This window comes from Tripterygium wilfordii, chromosome 3 (assembly GCF_013401445.1).
Source record: "Tripterygium wilfordii isolate XIE 37 chromosome 3, ASM1340144v1, whole genome shotgun sequence".
In the NCBI taxonomy this organism is placed as follows: domain Eukaryota; kingdom Viridiplantae; phylum Streptophyta; class Magnoliopsida; order Celastrales; family Celastraceae; genus Tripterygium; species Tripterygium wilfordii.
This window is the reverse complement of record NC_052234.1, coordinates 10296292-10312815: the sequence shown is the minus strand read 5'-3', so window position 1 is coordinate 10312815 and position 16524 is coordinate 10296292. Positions and strand designations below refer to the sequence as shown.

Sequence of the window (16524 nt, the reverse complement as noted above, 5' to 3'; positions counted from 1 at the left end):
CTGCGATTCCCCTTGACTTTCATGACTTCATGGGGCAATTCTTCTTTGGAAGTTCTCTTCACACCAGCCCAGGCGTTGACTTGTTAGTATTTATGATTTTACTTCTATAACACGAGAGTTTGTGCGTGTTTTTTCGTTTAACTTAATATTTTTTGGCTGGTAAAGCCGACTTCCAGAGTTCCAGGTTCAAGTTGCAGTGCTTTGAAATCCTGGAACTGGAAGTCTCTCTGTAATTTGGGGGTGTTTTGAGGGCAATAGACTTGTGGGTTTCTCTTCAAATTCCTCTCCTCGGAGTTGGGGAATCTGTTGAAGCCGGAAGATTAAAAGATTTTCTTCGCAAATCCGACTGGGTTCATTGAAGGTGAGTTTCGCGAGACTTGATTTTCACTTTCATTACCATTTCTCGATGATTATTTGGACAATATGAACGGGGAATTTCTCTTTCTTTCTGTGGATTGTGAGTTCACCTTTTTGGTTAGCCAAGTACGAAACCGTTGAGCAGATTAATCAAGTCATCGGAAGCGAATTTCAGCTCATCCAATCTTTAAATGGCTAACCTAAAGAGTTGCTTTCACAGTATAAATTTGCACAGGTTCTGCTATGTATTCTTAGAATTAAAGGGAAAATGTGTATGACAAGATTCTACGTTACTTTGTTTTAGAGAATTTTGTAGGACTAACCCTACATTGAGAAGGTATTCAAATGCTAAGCAATCATAGTAACTCTGATAATTTTAAGTCCACTATCAAAATCCTGAAGTATACGGTACTCAGGTTCGCTACATTGTGGCTTTCTTATTTTTATTAGGCATATGGAACTGCAGGACGTTAGCATTTAATATCTTTATAGCTATGAAGTGTTTCTCATTCTACAATGGAGAAAAGAAGGATGAACAAAAGACCACAAACACAAAGTCAGTCTTGGTTCAGTCCCAGAATTCAACATACGCATGTGGTGAAATTGGTAGAAACGGGTCTGATCTAAATGTCCAAAATTTCTCAGCCACAAGCACAGAATCCATGGGGCACCCGTCTTTTCTTAGTATGTCTCAAAGACCCAGCTATCTCAGAGTTTTCACAGTTTCAGAGCTGAAGTCAGCAACTAGGAACTTCAGCCGCTCTGCTATGATAGGCCAAGGTGGGTTTGGTTGTGTCTATAAGGGCTTAATCAATAGTGTCCTGAGGAACCAACCAAAAAGCTTGAGGTTGCTGTGAAACAGCTTAGTAAATAGGGATTGCTGGTAAGGCTTTGTCTATATGTTGATATCTAAGTATCTCTATTGGTGCACTTATTTTATGTGCTGGGAACTGTAAAACTAGTACGAATATATAATCAAAGGGGAAAGCCTTAGTAAAACAATTGGTGGCTTTGGACGTGGATGCCAAAGTTGCTGAGGACATGTTGATTGCCATTAACTTTGTGCAAAGCTAGGCGCTGTATGTTTCTTGGTGGTTGGATTTCTAAGAGTCTTCAAGACTACCATAAAACTGACGGTTGCCGCATCTGAATTCTTACTAAATAGTTGCTGTATGAATGACCCCCTACACCTTGTGTTTCTTCCAGAGACATGTATCTACCATCATTTTCATATAGTTTATGCTGTGAAAAATGTATGGGAGACACTGAAAAGTCGGTATTGAGAGAGATTATATAATTCATAAAAAGTGCTTGGCCTTGAAGATAGTCGCAGAGTGGCTAGTTGCATCTTAAACTGAAGATAGTTGATGTGTTGTTGCAGAAGCCCAAGTGGTAGTATTAACAATTTCTTAGCAGAATCATCTGTATTTTAGCTCTGTATGTTAAAAAAATGTGCTGTAGAACATCTTTGCCTAATGACAATTCTGTTCTTGAGCAAGAGTAGACTACTTGTTGTGGAAGCTCTTAGATCAATATTTATACTCCCTTTCATTATAAATTTCTACTTACGAACTACATGTGTGTGTCATGACAGAAAATATACTCACTCCCACAGTACATATTTGCCTATGCGTGTTTTACTTCTAGAAAACAAGGAATTGAAGGTTTACAGGTTGGGATGAGAAAATGTTGATTCAGACACCATGACTGTGACAAGAAAAGTGGAACACGACTCCTTAATTACAAAGGAGAAGAGTCTTACTAAGGCTGGAATCTTTTGTTGTGACACGGAAATGTATGCGGTGCTTAGACAAACTTGTGAAGGAAGCCAGTCATTGCATTGGTGCTTAAACGCAACGTATTCAACTCTGGTACTTGTCATGGCAAACATATTATTGACCCTTTTGGACAGCTGAAAGTGGAAGGAAGTGCAAGTGGTAAAGCAAGAAACTTATTAGAAAAAAAGTTTCATATTCCAAAAAGCAGAAAGTTGACACGCAGAGAGTTAGTTGCCGCCTCATGTAAAGCACTCAAAAGTAATATGACATATTTTGGGACCTTAAACCCAAATCTCTGTCTCGAATCCTTCAAATTATGGTATATTTTGTTAAATGAAATGAATTAAAAACCTTATTATATACTAATCATTCAGTCTGGGTTCGAGATTATCAATATTTTATGACCATTTCATGGTGATTTCTGCCCCACCAGCACAAAAGCATGAAATTGAATGCCCACATGTACACTCAATTCTTGTACGTATATGCCAAATCTTGCCTAAAATATACAAGAAAGTGGTTGGATACATACAGTGTATATATATTTCTGAAATTCTTTCAGGGGCAGTACACCATGCCACAAATTTATGATATTATATTATTGTGCGGATTAACTAGTATTACTGACACATAGGCTAGATTTGGACCTTTATGACCCACCAGCTGCTGATGTTGACTGGAGTACTAAAATTAACTTCTTAACGAGGGAAGGTCATAACGGTCATTTTGTAGAGATTCGCGGCCAGGAATTTCGCACTCGCAGCAGCCGGAAAAACCCTCCCACCGTAATCTGAGCCCTCCAATTTGTAATCAACGGCCACAAAATCATTTAATTAATGACTCAAGAAAACGCGTTATTTCAAAATTAATTATGAATTTTGATTTGATTTTGAAACAAAGCCGTTCAAGGAAATGCCGCTTAAATGGACTCCAAATCATGTCCACCCAACACTAATCCAAACGTTCCACAGGGACCGCGCAGTGTCCTTCGTCCTTGAAACTTGCTCGACCTTTAACGCCGTGATAAACAGTATATAAACGCTTGGAATTCCTCATTTTTTTGTTTTCTCTTCTGTGTATAATAATATTCCCGTCTTTCAGGTTCAAGCGATCGTAGTTATCGCCACGTAAGTCTCCTATATAGCTACATACGTATAGGGCCTTGCAGTTTCCTCACTCAAGAATCAAAAGCCGGCGTTTGAGACGAGTTTTTTGAGCGTATCGAATCGCTTTATAGCATTGAATCGAAGCTGATTAGGTGAGTTCTTTATTCTGATTCTCTGTATGTTTTGTGGGTGTGAGTTGGTTTTGACTAGTTGTTGAAAGAATTAGAACTGGATATTGATTTGTTTTAAAAAATATGTGTTTGATGTTATGTCTTTTATGCTTTATTGGGTGATTCAATATGATTTGTGGCTTGGCGGGAGCGTGATTTTCCGTTGCTCAGTAGTCTTAAGCACGAAAATTGTGGAACTTGTGAAGTGGGTTCGAATCGTATCTGTTTATTGAAGAAATATGGACGATGGGCGTGAACCTAATTGTTTTGATTGAATTGGCAACTCTATAGTGGAGATTTTGTGAAGTCTCTGTTGAGAACAGTTTTAATTTAATTAGCAATCAGGAGAAGGGGGCGGACCCTTGGAGGAGAAGGAAAAGATAATAGGGTTAGTCCAATTTTTTTGTCTGGTCGGAAGGAGATGTGGAGGGAAAGTGAAATGTGGATGAATTGCAGCAATTGCTCTCACTCTCGGTTATCTACACAACATTCACATCTACGAGTGAGGATTTAACTGATCCTCCAAAAATGAGTTAAGATATTGTCTGTCCAAGTCGCTAAAATTTCTCTCTGATTGTTGCAGGCCTTGGAGGATATTATTCTAGATGTTAGGTTGAATGAATCAACTATGTCATCCAAGATAATGACAAGTTGACAACTTATATATTTGATCTTATATTTGTTATCAGTTATCACCATGGGGAATCCCTCAACTGGGTTAGGTTTATCAGGCCCTCAACAGTTTTTATGGCATTTATCATGAAGTCATGATGATCATGCCCACCGCTAGTTTTCCTTGATTTGTAGTGAGTAATGCATTAATTTTATTTGGAATATATATAGTTCAGCTCAACATAGCCCTTGGGGTTTATCATTAGGTGAACTCAATCTAAAGGAGAGATGATCCCTTATGAGCAAGAGTCAGATGTTGTCCAGTGGGGTCTTCGCCTCCTTGACGGTGATCCTCCATATTATTCTGGATATTATGGTGATGCAATACAGCACGAAACCGAGGACAACTATCATGGGCAATATGCCAGAGGTCATTATGATCTTACAGACTGTAGCCAAGTAGAGAATGATGAGATGATTGCTCGTGCCCTTCAGGAAGAAATTTCACAGCTAGAAATCACAGAATCCTCTGGATACTCTGCTGCAGAAGAGCAATCTGAAGCATCAAATCATATGCATGATTGGCATAGTCCATTGGCCAGGAATGACTGGTCTGGTACTCAGGGTATTCTTATCTTTCTCAAGTCATGATAGTATCTGTCCTCTCTTAGTCATTTTGATAATCCTGCTTGTGATATGCAGACCATGAGTGTGGCCTAGAAGAAAATGATGATATGCCTTCTAGTTCATGTTCTAGTCCCGTTGATGGAGAAGAGTGTTCCTCTAATTGGGACTCTGATGAATTTCAACTTGATGATGAAGTAGGCAAGAGACTGAATCAAATGAATTCCATACCAGTAAGTTTTAGCTTTCCGAAGTGCTGGTATGATCTCTTATTTCCTCGTTGACAAAGCTACTGTAGATTGTAGATGCATCAAGAAGTATTTTTTTTTTGAACTTTCCAGTCACTTTTTCTTTGACCACTCCTTTACTGGTTGACGAGACCAAGTTTTGTTAACTTTTCTGATTTACTTAATGATAACAAGTGTTTCTTATATTAGTTAATGTTGACGTTCAGCTGTGACTTGAGCTTGAGTTCTATCTCAGGTTCTAGTATTGCTTTACGATTGACTTTAACATGGTTCACAAGTATCATAGCTTCATAGTGTGGAAAATGCAAATGGAAGTTCAGGAAAGTAGGGTTTTCTAATACACACCTGGTGTCGAAAATTTTGATTCATCGCAAGATTTTTAACTTCCACTTTTCTTAACATTCCAGGGATCACCCTTTTAGTCATGGTGGTTATGATCCCCACCTGCCCATGGTCTTGGATTCAAATAGGCCCACCTCACTTACCTAAAAAAAACAGATTAATCTTGTTCTGGTTTTCATTGTGCAGTTTAATTAGAGCCATTTACCCTTTTGTTTGAACTTTATTTGGATTTGTGAGTCATTTTTGTTACAAGTGCATAGTGGCAGAACTAAGAATGCCCGAATATGCATTTAAGCAGGAATGTCAAATTTTTAGAATTTATATAGAAGATTATCAGAGAGAGGGGTGAACTTCTTCTTCTGAGTCATCATCCATGATCTATTTCAAAAGTGTTTGCTGTGTGCACGTGTCTGAATGAACTTATGTGTGCCCATGTGTACTAATTCTGTTTCAGCAACATGTCATTCAGCATCAATGGAGGAGGAAACCTTCTCTTTAAGACCATAATGCTACTCCTATTCAGCAACTTTAATATTTCTGTATAGAGTGTGACTTTATCGATTACTGTGTGCAGCATGTTCCTAGAATTAATGGTGAGATTCCTTCAATTGATGAAGCAACTTCAGATCATGAGAGGCTTCTGACCAGGTATTAGTTTAAAGTTCTATCCCTTTGAAGGGTAAGATTTTCTGCATTAGGGGTGTAGACAATCTCAACCGAGTCAAGTAAGATTTTATTCAAGAGCTAGGTTGGTCTATTAAACAAGCTTGTTTGTAGAGCTTATTTCTGTTGGGGCTATGTTGGTTATTAAATGAGCATTTTTTTCCGCTTTTTCCAAGTTCATTCTTGTTTCCAACTAGCATGTTGGTCCATCTATATTCCTACGCAACATTACAATTAATGAACAAGTAACTGTAGTTCCCTAGTTCATTGATTGTAGTGGAAAAATTGCTTTACCATATTATAGGGTTAACAAGTTCAAACCACTGAGAAAGTCTCTTCCAAATGCAAGAGTAAGGCTCTTTAACATTAGCTCTTCCTGGATCTGCCTCCATTGCAGGGAAGTTCTGCATAAGGTGTTGTTTCCATATCATATCTATTTGTCAATCTTGAAATGTTGAATTTTTTTATCTAGGCTTTTAAATTTGACTTTTTTTTTTTTTTTATCTGAGGTGTCTGTTTGTGTCAATAAGTCACTTGAAGATTTACCATTAGATAGTCTATATCCGATACAGTCAGCCTGGTAAGACAGCAGGTTCCAAAATGGGATAGAGAGGGGATGCAGGCTGACAGCCAAGTGCAAAATTATGCCAAAAGAACATCAATCTGAAAGAGAAAACCATTGGTGTGCTCCACTTTGCGGATTCGTACTCCTATCTTTTATGAATTCATGTTGTAAATCCCAAAGTTCTTTGGGATAAAGGCTTGAGTAGTCTATATACAATATTGACTCGGGTAGTCTTGGGTTTTTCCTCGTCCTTTTATATTTTACCTGTAGTCATGTTGATGCTATAATTTGATTTATAAATATAGACTGCAGTGTTACGGATTTGTGGAGCTTAAGGTTCAGGGAGATGGTAACTGTCAGGTTAGTTATTTTTATCCATCGTTTGTAGTTCATGTTTCCAAGCATAATGAACACGGATGTACTTGATCTTTCTCTCAGTTCTTTTTTTTCTGGCACCATATAGTGCTCCGCTTTGAACCAAAATTTATGCTTTGATCCTTTCTTTTTCCAGTTTCGAGCTTTGTCAGATCAGCTATATGACACCCTTGAGCGTCACAAATTTGTGAGACGGCAAGTTGTAAATCAGGTTTCTTTCCAAGGAATTAATTATCATTCATTTGCACGAACTTTGCTTTTTGAATTAACCATGGCATTTGTTTTCTTGATTCTGATGCCTTTCCATTAATCTTTTCATGTTGTCAGCTGAAGTCCCATCCGGAGATATATGAGGGATACGTTCCTATGGAGTATAATGATTATCTAAAGAAGATGTCCAAGTAATGATGAAATAAAATTTCCTTTTTTAAATTTCTATTTTACAATTTCTTTTGGGTATATAGACATTTAATACGCTTCAATATGAATGTGACTAGGAGTGGTGAGTGGGGCGATCATGTTACATTGCAGGCAGCAGCAGATGCGGTAAGAATGGCAGGCAAACCTATTTTCTTACTTTGGTGGCAGCTGAGTTTCCTCCTGTTTGATAAGATATTGAAACTCAGTTGTCTCACTCTTCATCAAAAATTTAATTTAAGGCCACATACATGTCATAGATAAGTTTGGATGCTCATGTAGAGTGAAATAGGTTAGCATGTTGTAGCAGTAAACTATCATTTTCGTTAATTTATAACAGCTAACTTAGATATTTTTGTTATTCTTGTAAAATCTTAAATTATTAGAGATTGATTGCTTATAGGGACTCTTCTTTTTCTCTTTAAAACAAAAAATCGCTTCCATAGAAAAAAAGGTTCTTTTGGTGATTATGATCTCTGCTCAAGTCTGTCACTTTTGTTATTGTGTATATTATTTCATCAACTGACAATGACTACCAATTCAAGCACAGTTTTTTTTCTTCACCTTACATTATTTTTCACGGTGTAGTGGGCATTGGGTCTGAAGCTGACACTTGGTAGTATTTATTGCAGTATGGTGTGAAGATATTTGTTATGACCTCTTTCAAGGACACATGTTACATAGAGATTCTTCCTAACAAGAAATCAAAAAGAAGTAAGCTATTACATTTCCTTTATCTATTGTCTTATGTCTGATACTTAAACCTTGTCTGATTTGAATATGCCCAGCCTGTATTTATGGTGGTTTTCAGAAATCCTTTGGTGTATTACAAAAGGTTTCATTTGAAGTTTCTCTCCCTCTGTCCCTTCCTATTTTGTTCTCTCTCTCTCTCTTTTTTATTTATAAATGTATCAGATAGAGACTATCTAATGGTAAATCTTCAAGTGGCTTATTGACACACAAATAGACAGCTCCCATAATAGAACAGTCAAATTTATAACCGTATAAATGTATAAATACCTTAATTTTTCTCTTTATTTACAATAGCACCTAGATTCAAACCACGTGTCTTCAATTAATATTTGTGTCTTCGATTGACACTTTTGAGGTAATTAGCTAGTGTTTCAGCAAAACATAATGGACCTCACACATTCGAAGTTGCATGTATAATTTTCGATTGGAGAATCCTAATTGTTTTGCTGTCGCCAATACTGGATCATAAATTACGATAGCTGAATCACTTTTCTACCTTTATGGTAACATCTATCTTTTTGTGATATATAGATGCACATTTATTTGTGTCTAATCATACAGTTTGTGGCTTCTTTGCAGTCATTTTCTTGAGTTTTTGGGCAGAGGTCCATTACAACTCGATCTTTCCAGGAGGTGACTTTCCTTTTCCTCTTGTGATATTAATTTTAAGGAGAAGTGCATTAATAAAAATCACAGGGTTTTATTTTGACTCTAGAATGCTGGTCTGAAGCCGACAGCAAACTTAGTTAGGCATAAATCTTTTCTGCTTTTAGTAATCAGAGTAAGTTAATTAGCTAGTGTTTCACAAGATATGAAAATACTGGCTAGATTCTTTGCTGTTTTTGGGCAAACAATCTAACCGAGGGATATGTGAAGTTAATTTAAACAAATTCTACTCAGATTTGAATTATTGACAAAACAAGAAAATGATGGTTTGCTGTTTGCTGTTTGTTGTTGCTTTTTGCCGACATTGCTATGAAATTAATGAATTTTCTTGTTTTGTTTAGATTTGGATACATCTTCTTCTGAGTCTAGAAGGAGAAAAAAGTGGTGGATTTTTGGAAATAAGCATTAGGAACTCCAGACTGTTTGACCATTGATTGATTATTGGAGACGCACATTCCTCTGCCTCACAGTCAATAACAGCTAAATGGTGACTCCTTAATGCAATGTTCATTGTATATGACATTGCTTCCAGTTTCATATTCATGATCATTTGTCTAATTGGCCACTCATCCAAATAATGTCATATTGTTCTCTAGGAATGTGGTTGCATAATATTACTTTTCTCAATTTTTGCACCTGTACATCAACGGCTGCATGCCAAAGAAAATAGTTGATAATAGCAGCATCAAATTTCCTCATCTCTGATTTGAAATTGAGTTATCATGTCTTGTTCAGAATGATCCGTGTATGTGTATCGATGAATTTTGATGAAGCACGACTTCAAAGCATGTGACTGTGATAAGTTCTTATCCCAGTTGAGATTATAGAATAAACTGCATTTTCTCTGTACCACTTGCGAATGCCTGGAAATTTTTCAGCGTGCCGCTCAAATGCTTAACCAGCTTGCTGGTAAACAGTGTAAAATTGGCACTAAAAGATTATGGTAAGTGAAATAGCCCCGTTCGAGGATCTGCAATGACTAGTGTTCCTAGTACCAAATCACACACTGGCATATCTAGAGCCTCCTTGTGATGTTATTTTCACTCTCTATGCCATTCCAAGCAAGAAGATCACACAAGAATATCTACAAATGGTTTCATATGGTGAGATTGGACAGGGAGTCTTACCCCCACCATGCACAGGTAAAACAGAGCTCATATTGAGAAATTATCAATACAAGGGAAGTGAAATCTTTGTGCTTCATGCAGTCTTCAAACTCTGTACATAAGGGGCCATAAAATTTCAATTTGATTTATATAATATTTTGACATCTCCGCCACCCGCACAAACACTTAAAACCCTAAAATTAGTTACTGAAGAAGACGCCTATTTAGCCCAATCACACCGTCTAAATGGAAATTTTAAGTTTTTACACTTCGTGCGGATGATTGTCGGTAACCTCCTCCTCCTGCTGCCTCTCTTCGGAAGCCTCGGTCTCCGGCTGCAACAACAACTGTGTGAACGGCATGTTCCGGTATTCGATCCCTAAGTTAAGCCGACAGCTTGGCGGCGCCACCTCATACATCCCGGGTTGTGCCTGGGACGAGGTGGCTGGCGGAACCGATGAGAGAGGGACGGGTCCGTCGTTGGAGGAATCTGCGGTAGAAGGCGCAATGCCAGACCCTGTAGCGGTAATGAGTGATGGCTCGACCTGGTGCAAGAGCCACTCAATGGTCTCTCCGTCGGATCGGTGGCCAAGCTCTCGTGTCAGCTGAAAGATCCGGGCTGCGGTAAGAGCAGGCATCCGGATCCGGCGTCCCCGGCCGTTCACCTTGCTGTGGCGGTCCTTTGACGAGGGTTTGCGAGCTACGATGGACTGCGTATTGGGTTGTGACTGGGAATCCATGACCGAGGGTTATGGTAGGGACAACGAAAATCTAGGGTTTGTGAATTGAGAGTGAGGAAGGTGGGTGAGCTGTTGAGGAGTTGGATTCTATTGACCCCACCTTGACGGGTATGAGTTCAGCTCTTGCAGGCTTATATACAATATGTCTTAATGGGCCCACTTTTGTGCTATGGGGTCCACAAACAGGTCCAATCGTGATTCTCTTTGCATCCATCGGCCCCACTTTCAATCAATATTTTTTCTCTTTTGTGGGGAAAAGGATTAGTTAGAATTATTTCAGTAATTCCACATCATCTCCGTCACTGAATGTTTTGAATGTGATGTTGTCAAATATAATATATGATTGTATTTGATGTCGGAGATCCGGTGAAATTGGTTGGATTAATTCCATCCCTATCTCCTTTTGTGGACGTAAAGACTATAATAAAGAAGGCAACGAAATCAACTATTATTTGAGTTAATTCCCATTAATACAGAATTGCATACACTTTGACCCAAATGAGAAAGAGCACTTGCAGTGGATGTAAATTGATGCAATTAACTAAAATGGAGACGCCAAACAAGATATTTATTAGGAAAATGATCAGTTACGATCGATTTTTAGACATTAATTTAACTGACCGATTGATCGGTTATTGTCAGTTATTTTGGTTATTGGTCGATTTTTCTATCGGTTCTTTAAAGAAATATATAATTTTTGTAAAGAATAAACGACATATTGATTTGATTATTGTCGGTTCGATTATATCAGTAATTTTTGTATAAACCTAGTTGCGTCAGAATCTATTATAGACATGTAAAATAGAGACTTTACTAAGAGAATCTCTAGAAGTAGAGGTTTACTATTGCAATATGTGGACACAAAATATAATATAATATTACTCCCTCTCCTCTTTCCTCACACCAAAAGTGGTTAGCAGTAGCACAACATTCAATAAAAAAAAATGGTCAAAAAATATTGTAAATTGAATAGAGATACAGTTATAAAAAAAATGAAGTTTGAGAGGGGAAAATAAAAATGTATTTAGCAACTCTAATGCGAGTGCTCTAAGACTTTAAGAAAAATCAAAATTATCACTAGATATAATAGAATAAATTCAATAATGCAATCCTTCTGTGCTGAGCGGCTGGTTCCATCCATGCAATGCAACAGATGGATGGCTCTACCTTCATTAACAAACAAAAGGATAGCACAGATGTTGAACTGTTGGAACTTGAAGGCAAATTTTAGGTAAAGAACAAGCATTATATGGAACGCAACCTAAAAGGAGGTGGTGAAAATAATGGGCCATTCACTCTAATAATGAAGATATCTTAGCTCGGGGTCATCAGGTGAACCAGAATTGCTAACATTTATCAATATGAGCTGCGATCAAGCATTAGCAATTATCAAGAACATTGTACATGAAGTGGGTCTAGGACATGAAAATTGAAGACATAAAATAGTATCAATGGCTGGCATATTGTAAGCAATGTACTGCAGTTTATATGGTTTCTAAACATTCAGTAGGTTACCCCACCTTCAAAGTGATTCACGGCCACTTGAAACAAGTCAAATGTACATTCCTGCAGGACAGGATCTTTGAGTGTTGATTGAACGGGCGGATTGAAGTATGCATCCGAAGCTCGAACATCCTGAGCCAATGCCAAAAGTGTGAAATGATCAGACATGTAAAATGGCAAAAACTAGGGGGAAAAAAAAGAGAGTTGTAAACTAACCATGATTCAGGGTAAAAACCTCTTTTAGCTTCTCAGGAAACCTTTGGGCAGCTGCGATGGTACTACTTCAATGGAAGAAGCAAAGCAACCGTTCATGCTAGCTATCCTGTTGGGCGGGTACAGGCCCCATCCTCCTGTATCCAAAATACAATTGAACACTAACAACCAATCAAATGTGGTGATATTTACTACTCTGATTCATATAGAAGCACATGGTACCGAAATGAGATTGCAACAAGAAGACAGCAAATAAATTAGTTTATTAAAATTACTTACTTCTCTTTCCCAGGTAACTGCTGCGGAGTTTAGAACATTTAACACTGATACACCAAATAAACTGAACTCCTTGTGCTCAGCTTACCCGTGTCAGACCATACACCCTCTTTGATCTCTCCTACTAAATTTTTGTATGACATGAGACAGATTCATAAAATCATGATTTATATAGTTGTTGTCCATCACAGGCCTCCTTTAAATTTCAGATTAGGCATTATGAACACTCCCCACCAGTGAGGTGTATACCCTGTCGTCAGGTGTAAAGCCCGCCTCTATCATCTCATCATACAGCTTAAAGGCTTCATCTGATCTTCCATCCTTGGAAAGGCCTGAAATCATTGCTGTGTAAGTGATTTTATTCCTAGATAAACCTCTTTGGTGCATTTCGTTAAATAGCTTCAGAGCCTCATCCACCTTTCCAAAAATACATTCCCCATGTAGAAGTGAAGTATATGTATACACCTCTGACAATATCCCCATGGCCTCCATGTCATCTCTTAGCTTATATGCCTCCTTCATCTTCCCTTTCTTGCTAAATGCATCAATTAGAACATTATATGTAACTGCGTTGGGTTTCTCCCCTCTTTCCTCCATTTCTTCAAACAGTCTCTTTGCTTCCCCTAAGTTCCCCTCCTTACAATAGATATCAATCAAAGTGGTAAAATTCACCACGTTAGGAGTTTTACCCCTTTCCACCATTGTGAACAACCACCTCTTGGCCTCCTCGTTCTGATTCGACTTATGCAATCCACTAGCAATTGTGTTGTACGTGTACACATCAGTCTCTAATCCTTTCTTCTCCATGATAACATAGAGCCTTAGAGCTTCATCTATCATCCCTTTTCTGCAGTAGCCATTCATGAGTGTATTAAAGATTACCTGATTTAAATCAATGCCTCTGGTTTGCATCAAATTCACCAAATTCTCAGCTGCCTCCATCTGGCCAGCCTTGCATACTCCATCAATTAGAGCCCCATAAGTACGAACATTCGCAACAATACCTCTTTCAGACAATTCATCAAACAATGCAAAGGCCTTCCTCATATTTTCTAACCTACAATACCAACTAATCATTGAAGTATACAAATGAACATCTGCTTCTATACCTCTCTCACGCATTTCCTCAAACAACTTCTCAGCTTCTCCTATCTTGCCAGAGCTAGCACACGATTCCATCAGAAGTGTATATGTTGTAACATTGTAGGCCACATTATCATTCTCCATCAACCTCAACATTTCCCTGACACCCTCAGAGTCCTTTCTCTTGACATAGGCATTTATAAACGAATTGTAAGTGATAACATTGGGTTTAATTCCTTCACCAGCCAATTCACGCATCAATTTCACCGCTCTCTCAACCTCTCCTCTCTTGCACAATCCATCAATCACCATGGTCATGGAATAAACAGTGACACCCACACCATACTTTACCATTCTTTGAATGAACCTTAAAGACATCTCCATTTTATCATTTCTCTTCAAAGCAAGTAAATAGACCATACATGTTCTCTCTTCAATTTTCATACTCTTTTTCACCGTATAATCAAATACCCTTAACGCCTCCTCAAAATTCCCGTTATCCGCATAAACCCTAAACAACAAATCACATAACTTTTCAACAAATTTAGCATTTTTAGGGTCAGTTTCAGTAAAACAAACCATATCTGAAACAGGGCATCGAAGATTTTCATCAACCGCAACATAACTCAACACATTCCTCATTTCAACAAACTCTTGAGCCTTGAACAATCTAGAAACAAGGGTCATGTGGGCCTGAAGATCAGGCCTGCGAGAAGAGAGAGACGGATTTCTCTGCAGAAAGTTGAAAAAATTCACGCAGGAGCGAGGATGCAGATGTGGGTCAGAGAGAACGAGGCGCGTCACTCGAGAATTCAAATTTGAAAGCAAAAACGGAGAGGTTTCGAGGGCCTTCAAGCCTGATTTTATGAGGGTTTTCGCAATCTCTTTTGCAACTTCTTCGTCGGTGGAGACGGTTTTCTTGAATACTTGCAAGAGCTTTTGTGTGGACATCTCCCCGGCGAATGAATCGAAGATGCAAGCGACGCAGCAGCTACTTTCAGTTGGTTCTGGTAGTGAATTTAGTTCTTCGCAAACGAACGAGAAATTAAATTGTGTGAACCCAATGAAAACAAAATAACATTAAAATTTTAAATAGTAATTTTTTTTTACTTTTCTATGGAAGGTAATTTCACGATAATTCTGTAAAATAAATTATATATAATCAGGAAAAAAAAAAACAGATTTAATCAGCCAAATATTTTATTTTATTCTCGTAATATATTTATATATTATCACACCATAACATAACATAACAAGAAAGCCAACATGAGTTGTTGCCCATCAGATGGCAATTATTCAATCAATAACTCTAAATACTGCTAATAGTAAAGTAGTTCCATTCCCAAGCATTGTTATTCCAGCTTTTCCATGTCAGCGAGGTTCCATTTTGACATTGACTTCCACAACAGAGTTCTCACAGACGAGATATGCAGAGAGAGGGAACCCATCTTCCATTTCTTTGCCGCAGTGCACCAAACTGATTTCAACAAAAGGATATAGCCAGCGCCTCCCAATTTTGCCCCTCAAATCATCAACCAAGTCAGCCTCCCTCACCTCCACAGTGTCATTCTTGGATTCAGACTTCAACTGGATACTGAATTTTGGATTTCCATCAAGTGGTTTCATGACAAGACTCAGTGTGTCACCTCCAGTCAAATTGTGGGATTCAACAGTCTCAGAGTTGTCCAGCTCCTGGTCATTGAACAGCAGAGTCTGTCTGGCAGCTTTGACACCCATGCGCACTTCAATCAACTCCTTCAGATGATGAATTGGTGCGTCCTTCGTGACACCCACCTTTCCTGTCAGTTTTCCACCATTGATGTTCAAGTGAATCATTGGTACATCCATGATCAAACACAAAAAAGGATTGAACAATAACTCTCAAGTTGTTCTTAATTTGATGGCAAGTCATCATATGTAAACGATATTCATGCCGATTAGAGGAAACCAAGTAGTTAACTGCATGAATGTTTCGTTCTCTCTGGTGAATCCTTTGCATGACAAGAAGACGAAGTTTACATGACAGTTCGCAGTTTCGGAGGACAATCTCTTCTTCATGATTGTATGTGCAATAGGCCGGTGGCCCTTGGGTCCATTATCAGGCCCGACCTGGTGAAAGTATGGGTAATGGTATATAGGCATTGGCAACAACAACAGTCCAATCTGAGTTTGGGCTGCGATTTGGGTTTGGAAATTAAACTTAAATTCGGCCCAACCCAAAGCTTTGGAAGCAATTTGCTTTCGGACAATTGGCAATAAGAACACTTTAGACAACTTAATTGTAAAAAGGTCATGGACATTTTTAAAATTGTAAAAAAGTACAATTTAAGGGTAATTTGGTCATCTGACTTAAGATATTTTTTAGTTTATACCTACAATACCCTCCTCCTCCTCCTTCTTCTTCTTCTTCTCCCTCCAACTATCCAACTTCCTCTATTTCTCTCCTTCTTCTCTACTAAAAGTTATCTCCTTCTTTCTCTTCTTCTTCTTCTTCTTCTTCTTCTTCTTCTTCTTCTTGTTATCGATCTGAATTTGTTCTTCGTTGTCTTCTTCTCCGTTTTTGGTCGAGTTTCTCCTCTCTTCATCGCCTTCTTCGTCGTTGCTCAATCTGGACTGCGTCGAGTTGCTCTGCCTTGTTTTTGACAGATCTGGACGATGTTTCGTTGTTCAATCTGGGCTGTGCTTTGTTTTTTTGCAGATCTGAACTCTGGTTCGTTTTTTGCAGAGATGTATCACTATAGTATCACTATAGTATCACCATAGTATCACCAACACCAAAAAATCACTAAAATGATACAATGAAACTAGTATGCATACTTCATCTTCCTAATTACTTTTCCTTTCTTGATTTTCTTTTCTTGGTTACCTCTCTTATTTGTTTTGGAAAAACATTTACAAGTGCAGAGATGTATCACTATAGTATCACC

The 16524-nt window shown here is 38.2% G+C and overlaps 4 protein-coding genes across 7 annotated transcripts; 1 reads left to right on the top strand and 3 right to left on the bottom strand.

Moving 5' to 3' along the window:
* Positions 1-3121: 3121 nt before the first annotated feature.
* LOC119992010 (OVARIAN TUMOR DOMAIN-containing deubiquitinating enzyme 12-like) lies at positions 3122-9528 on the top strand. 2 transcript variants are annotated; one of them, XM_038838589.1, is made up of 11 exons: positions 3133-3393; positions 4290-4648; positions 4726-4880; positions 5812-5885; positions 6771-6825; positions 6977-7051; positions 7168-7241; positions 7338-7386; positions 7890-7971; positions 8590-8643; positions 9018-9528. In XM_038838589.1, the coding sequence occupies exons 2-11, from the start codon at positions 4312-4314 to the stop codon at positions 9083-9085; spliced, it is 1023 nt and encodes a 340-aa protein (XP_038694517.1). In that variant the 5' UTR covers positions 3133-3393; positions 4290-4311; the 3' UTR covers positions 9086-9528. The 2 variants fall into 2 exon arrangements, with proteins under 2 accessions (XP_038694524.1, XP_038694517.1); XM_038838596.1 differs by lacking the exon at positions 8590-8643 and having other exon boundaries at positions 3122-3393.
* Positions 9529-9811: 283 nt separating this feature from the next.
* LOC119992026 (transcription factor TCP11) lies at positions 9812-10763 on the bottom strand. Its single transcript, XM_038838608.1, has one exon. It carries the CDS (start codon positions 10520-10522, stop codon positions 10046-10048), a length of 477 nt encoding a protein of 158 aa, XP_038694536.1. The 5' UTR covers positions 10523-10763; the 3' UTR covers positions 9812-10045.
* Positions 10764-11613: 850 nt separating this feature from the next.
* LOC119989076 (pentatricopeptide repeat-containing protein At2g32630) lies at positions 11614-14636 on the bottom strand. Of its 3 annotated transcripts, none has more exons than XM_038834388.1 (3): positions 12518-14636; positions 12242-12399; positions 11614-12157 (listed from the first exon to the last, which is right to left on the bottom strand). In XM_038834388.1, the coding sequence occupies exon 1, from the start codon at positions 14546-14548 to the stop codon at positions 12725-12727; it is 1824 nt and encodes a 607-aa protein (XP_038690316.1). In that variant the 5' UTR covers positions 14549-14636; the 3' UTR covers positions 11614-12157; positions 12242-12399; positions 12518-12724. The 3 variants fall into 3 exon arrangements, with proteins under 3 accessions (XP_038690316.1, XP_038690323.1, XP_038690311.1); XM_038834395.1 differs by having other exon boundaries at positions 11615-12157; positions 12261-12375; XM_038834383.1 differs by having other exon boundaries at positions 11616-12157; positions 12242-12375.
* Positions 14637-14968: 332 nt separating this feature from the next.
* Positions 14969-15445, bottom strand: LOC119995630. Its single transcript, XM_038842140.1, has one exon. The coding sequence runs from the start codon at positions 15443-15445 to the stop codon at positions 14969-14971; it is 477 nt and encodes a 158-aa protein (XP_038698068.1).
* Positions 15446-16524: the final 1079 nt, after the last annotated feature.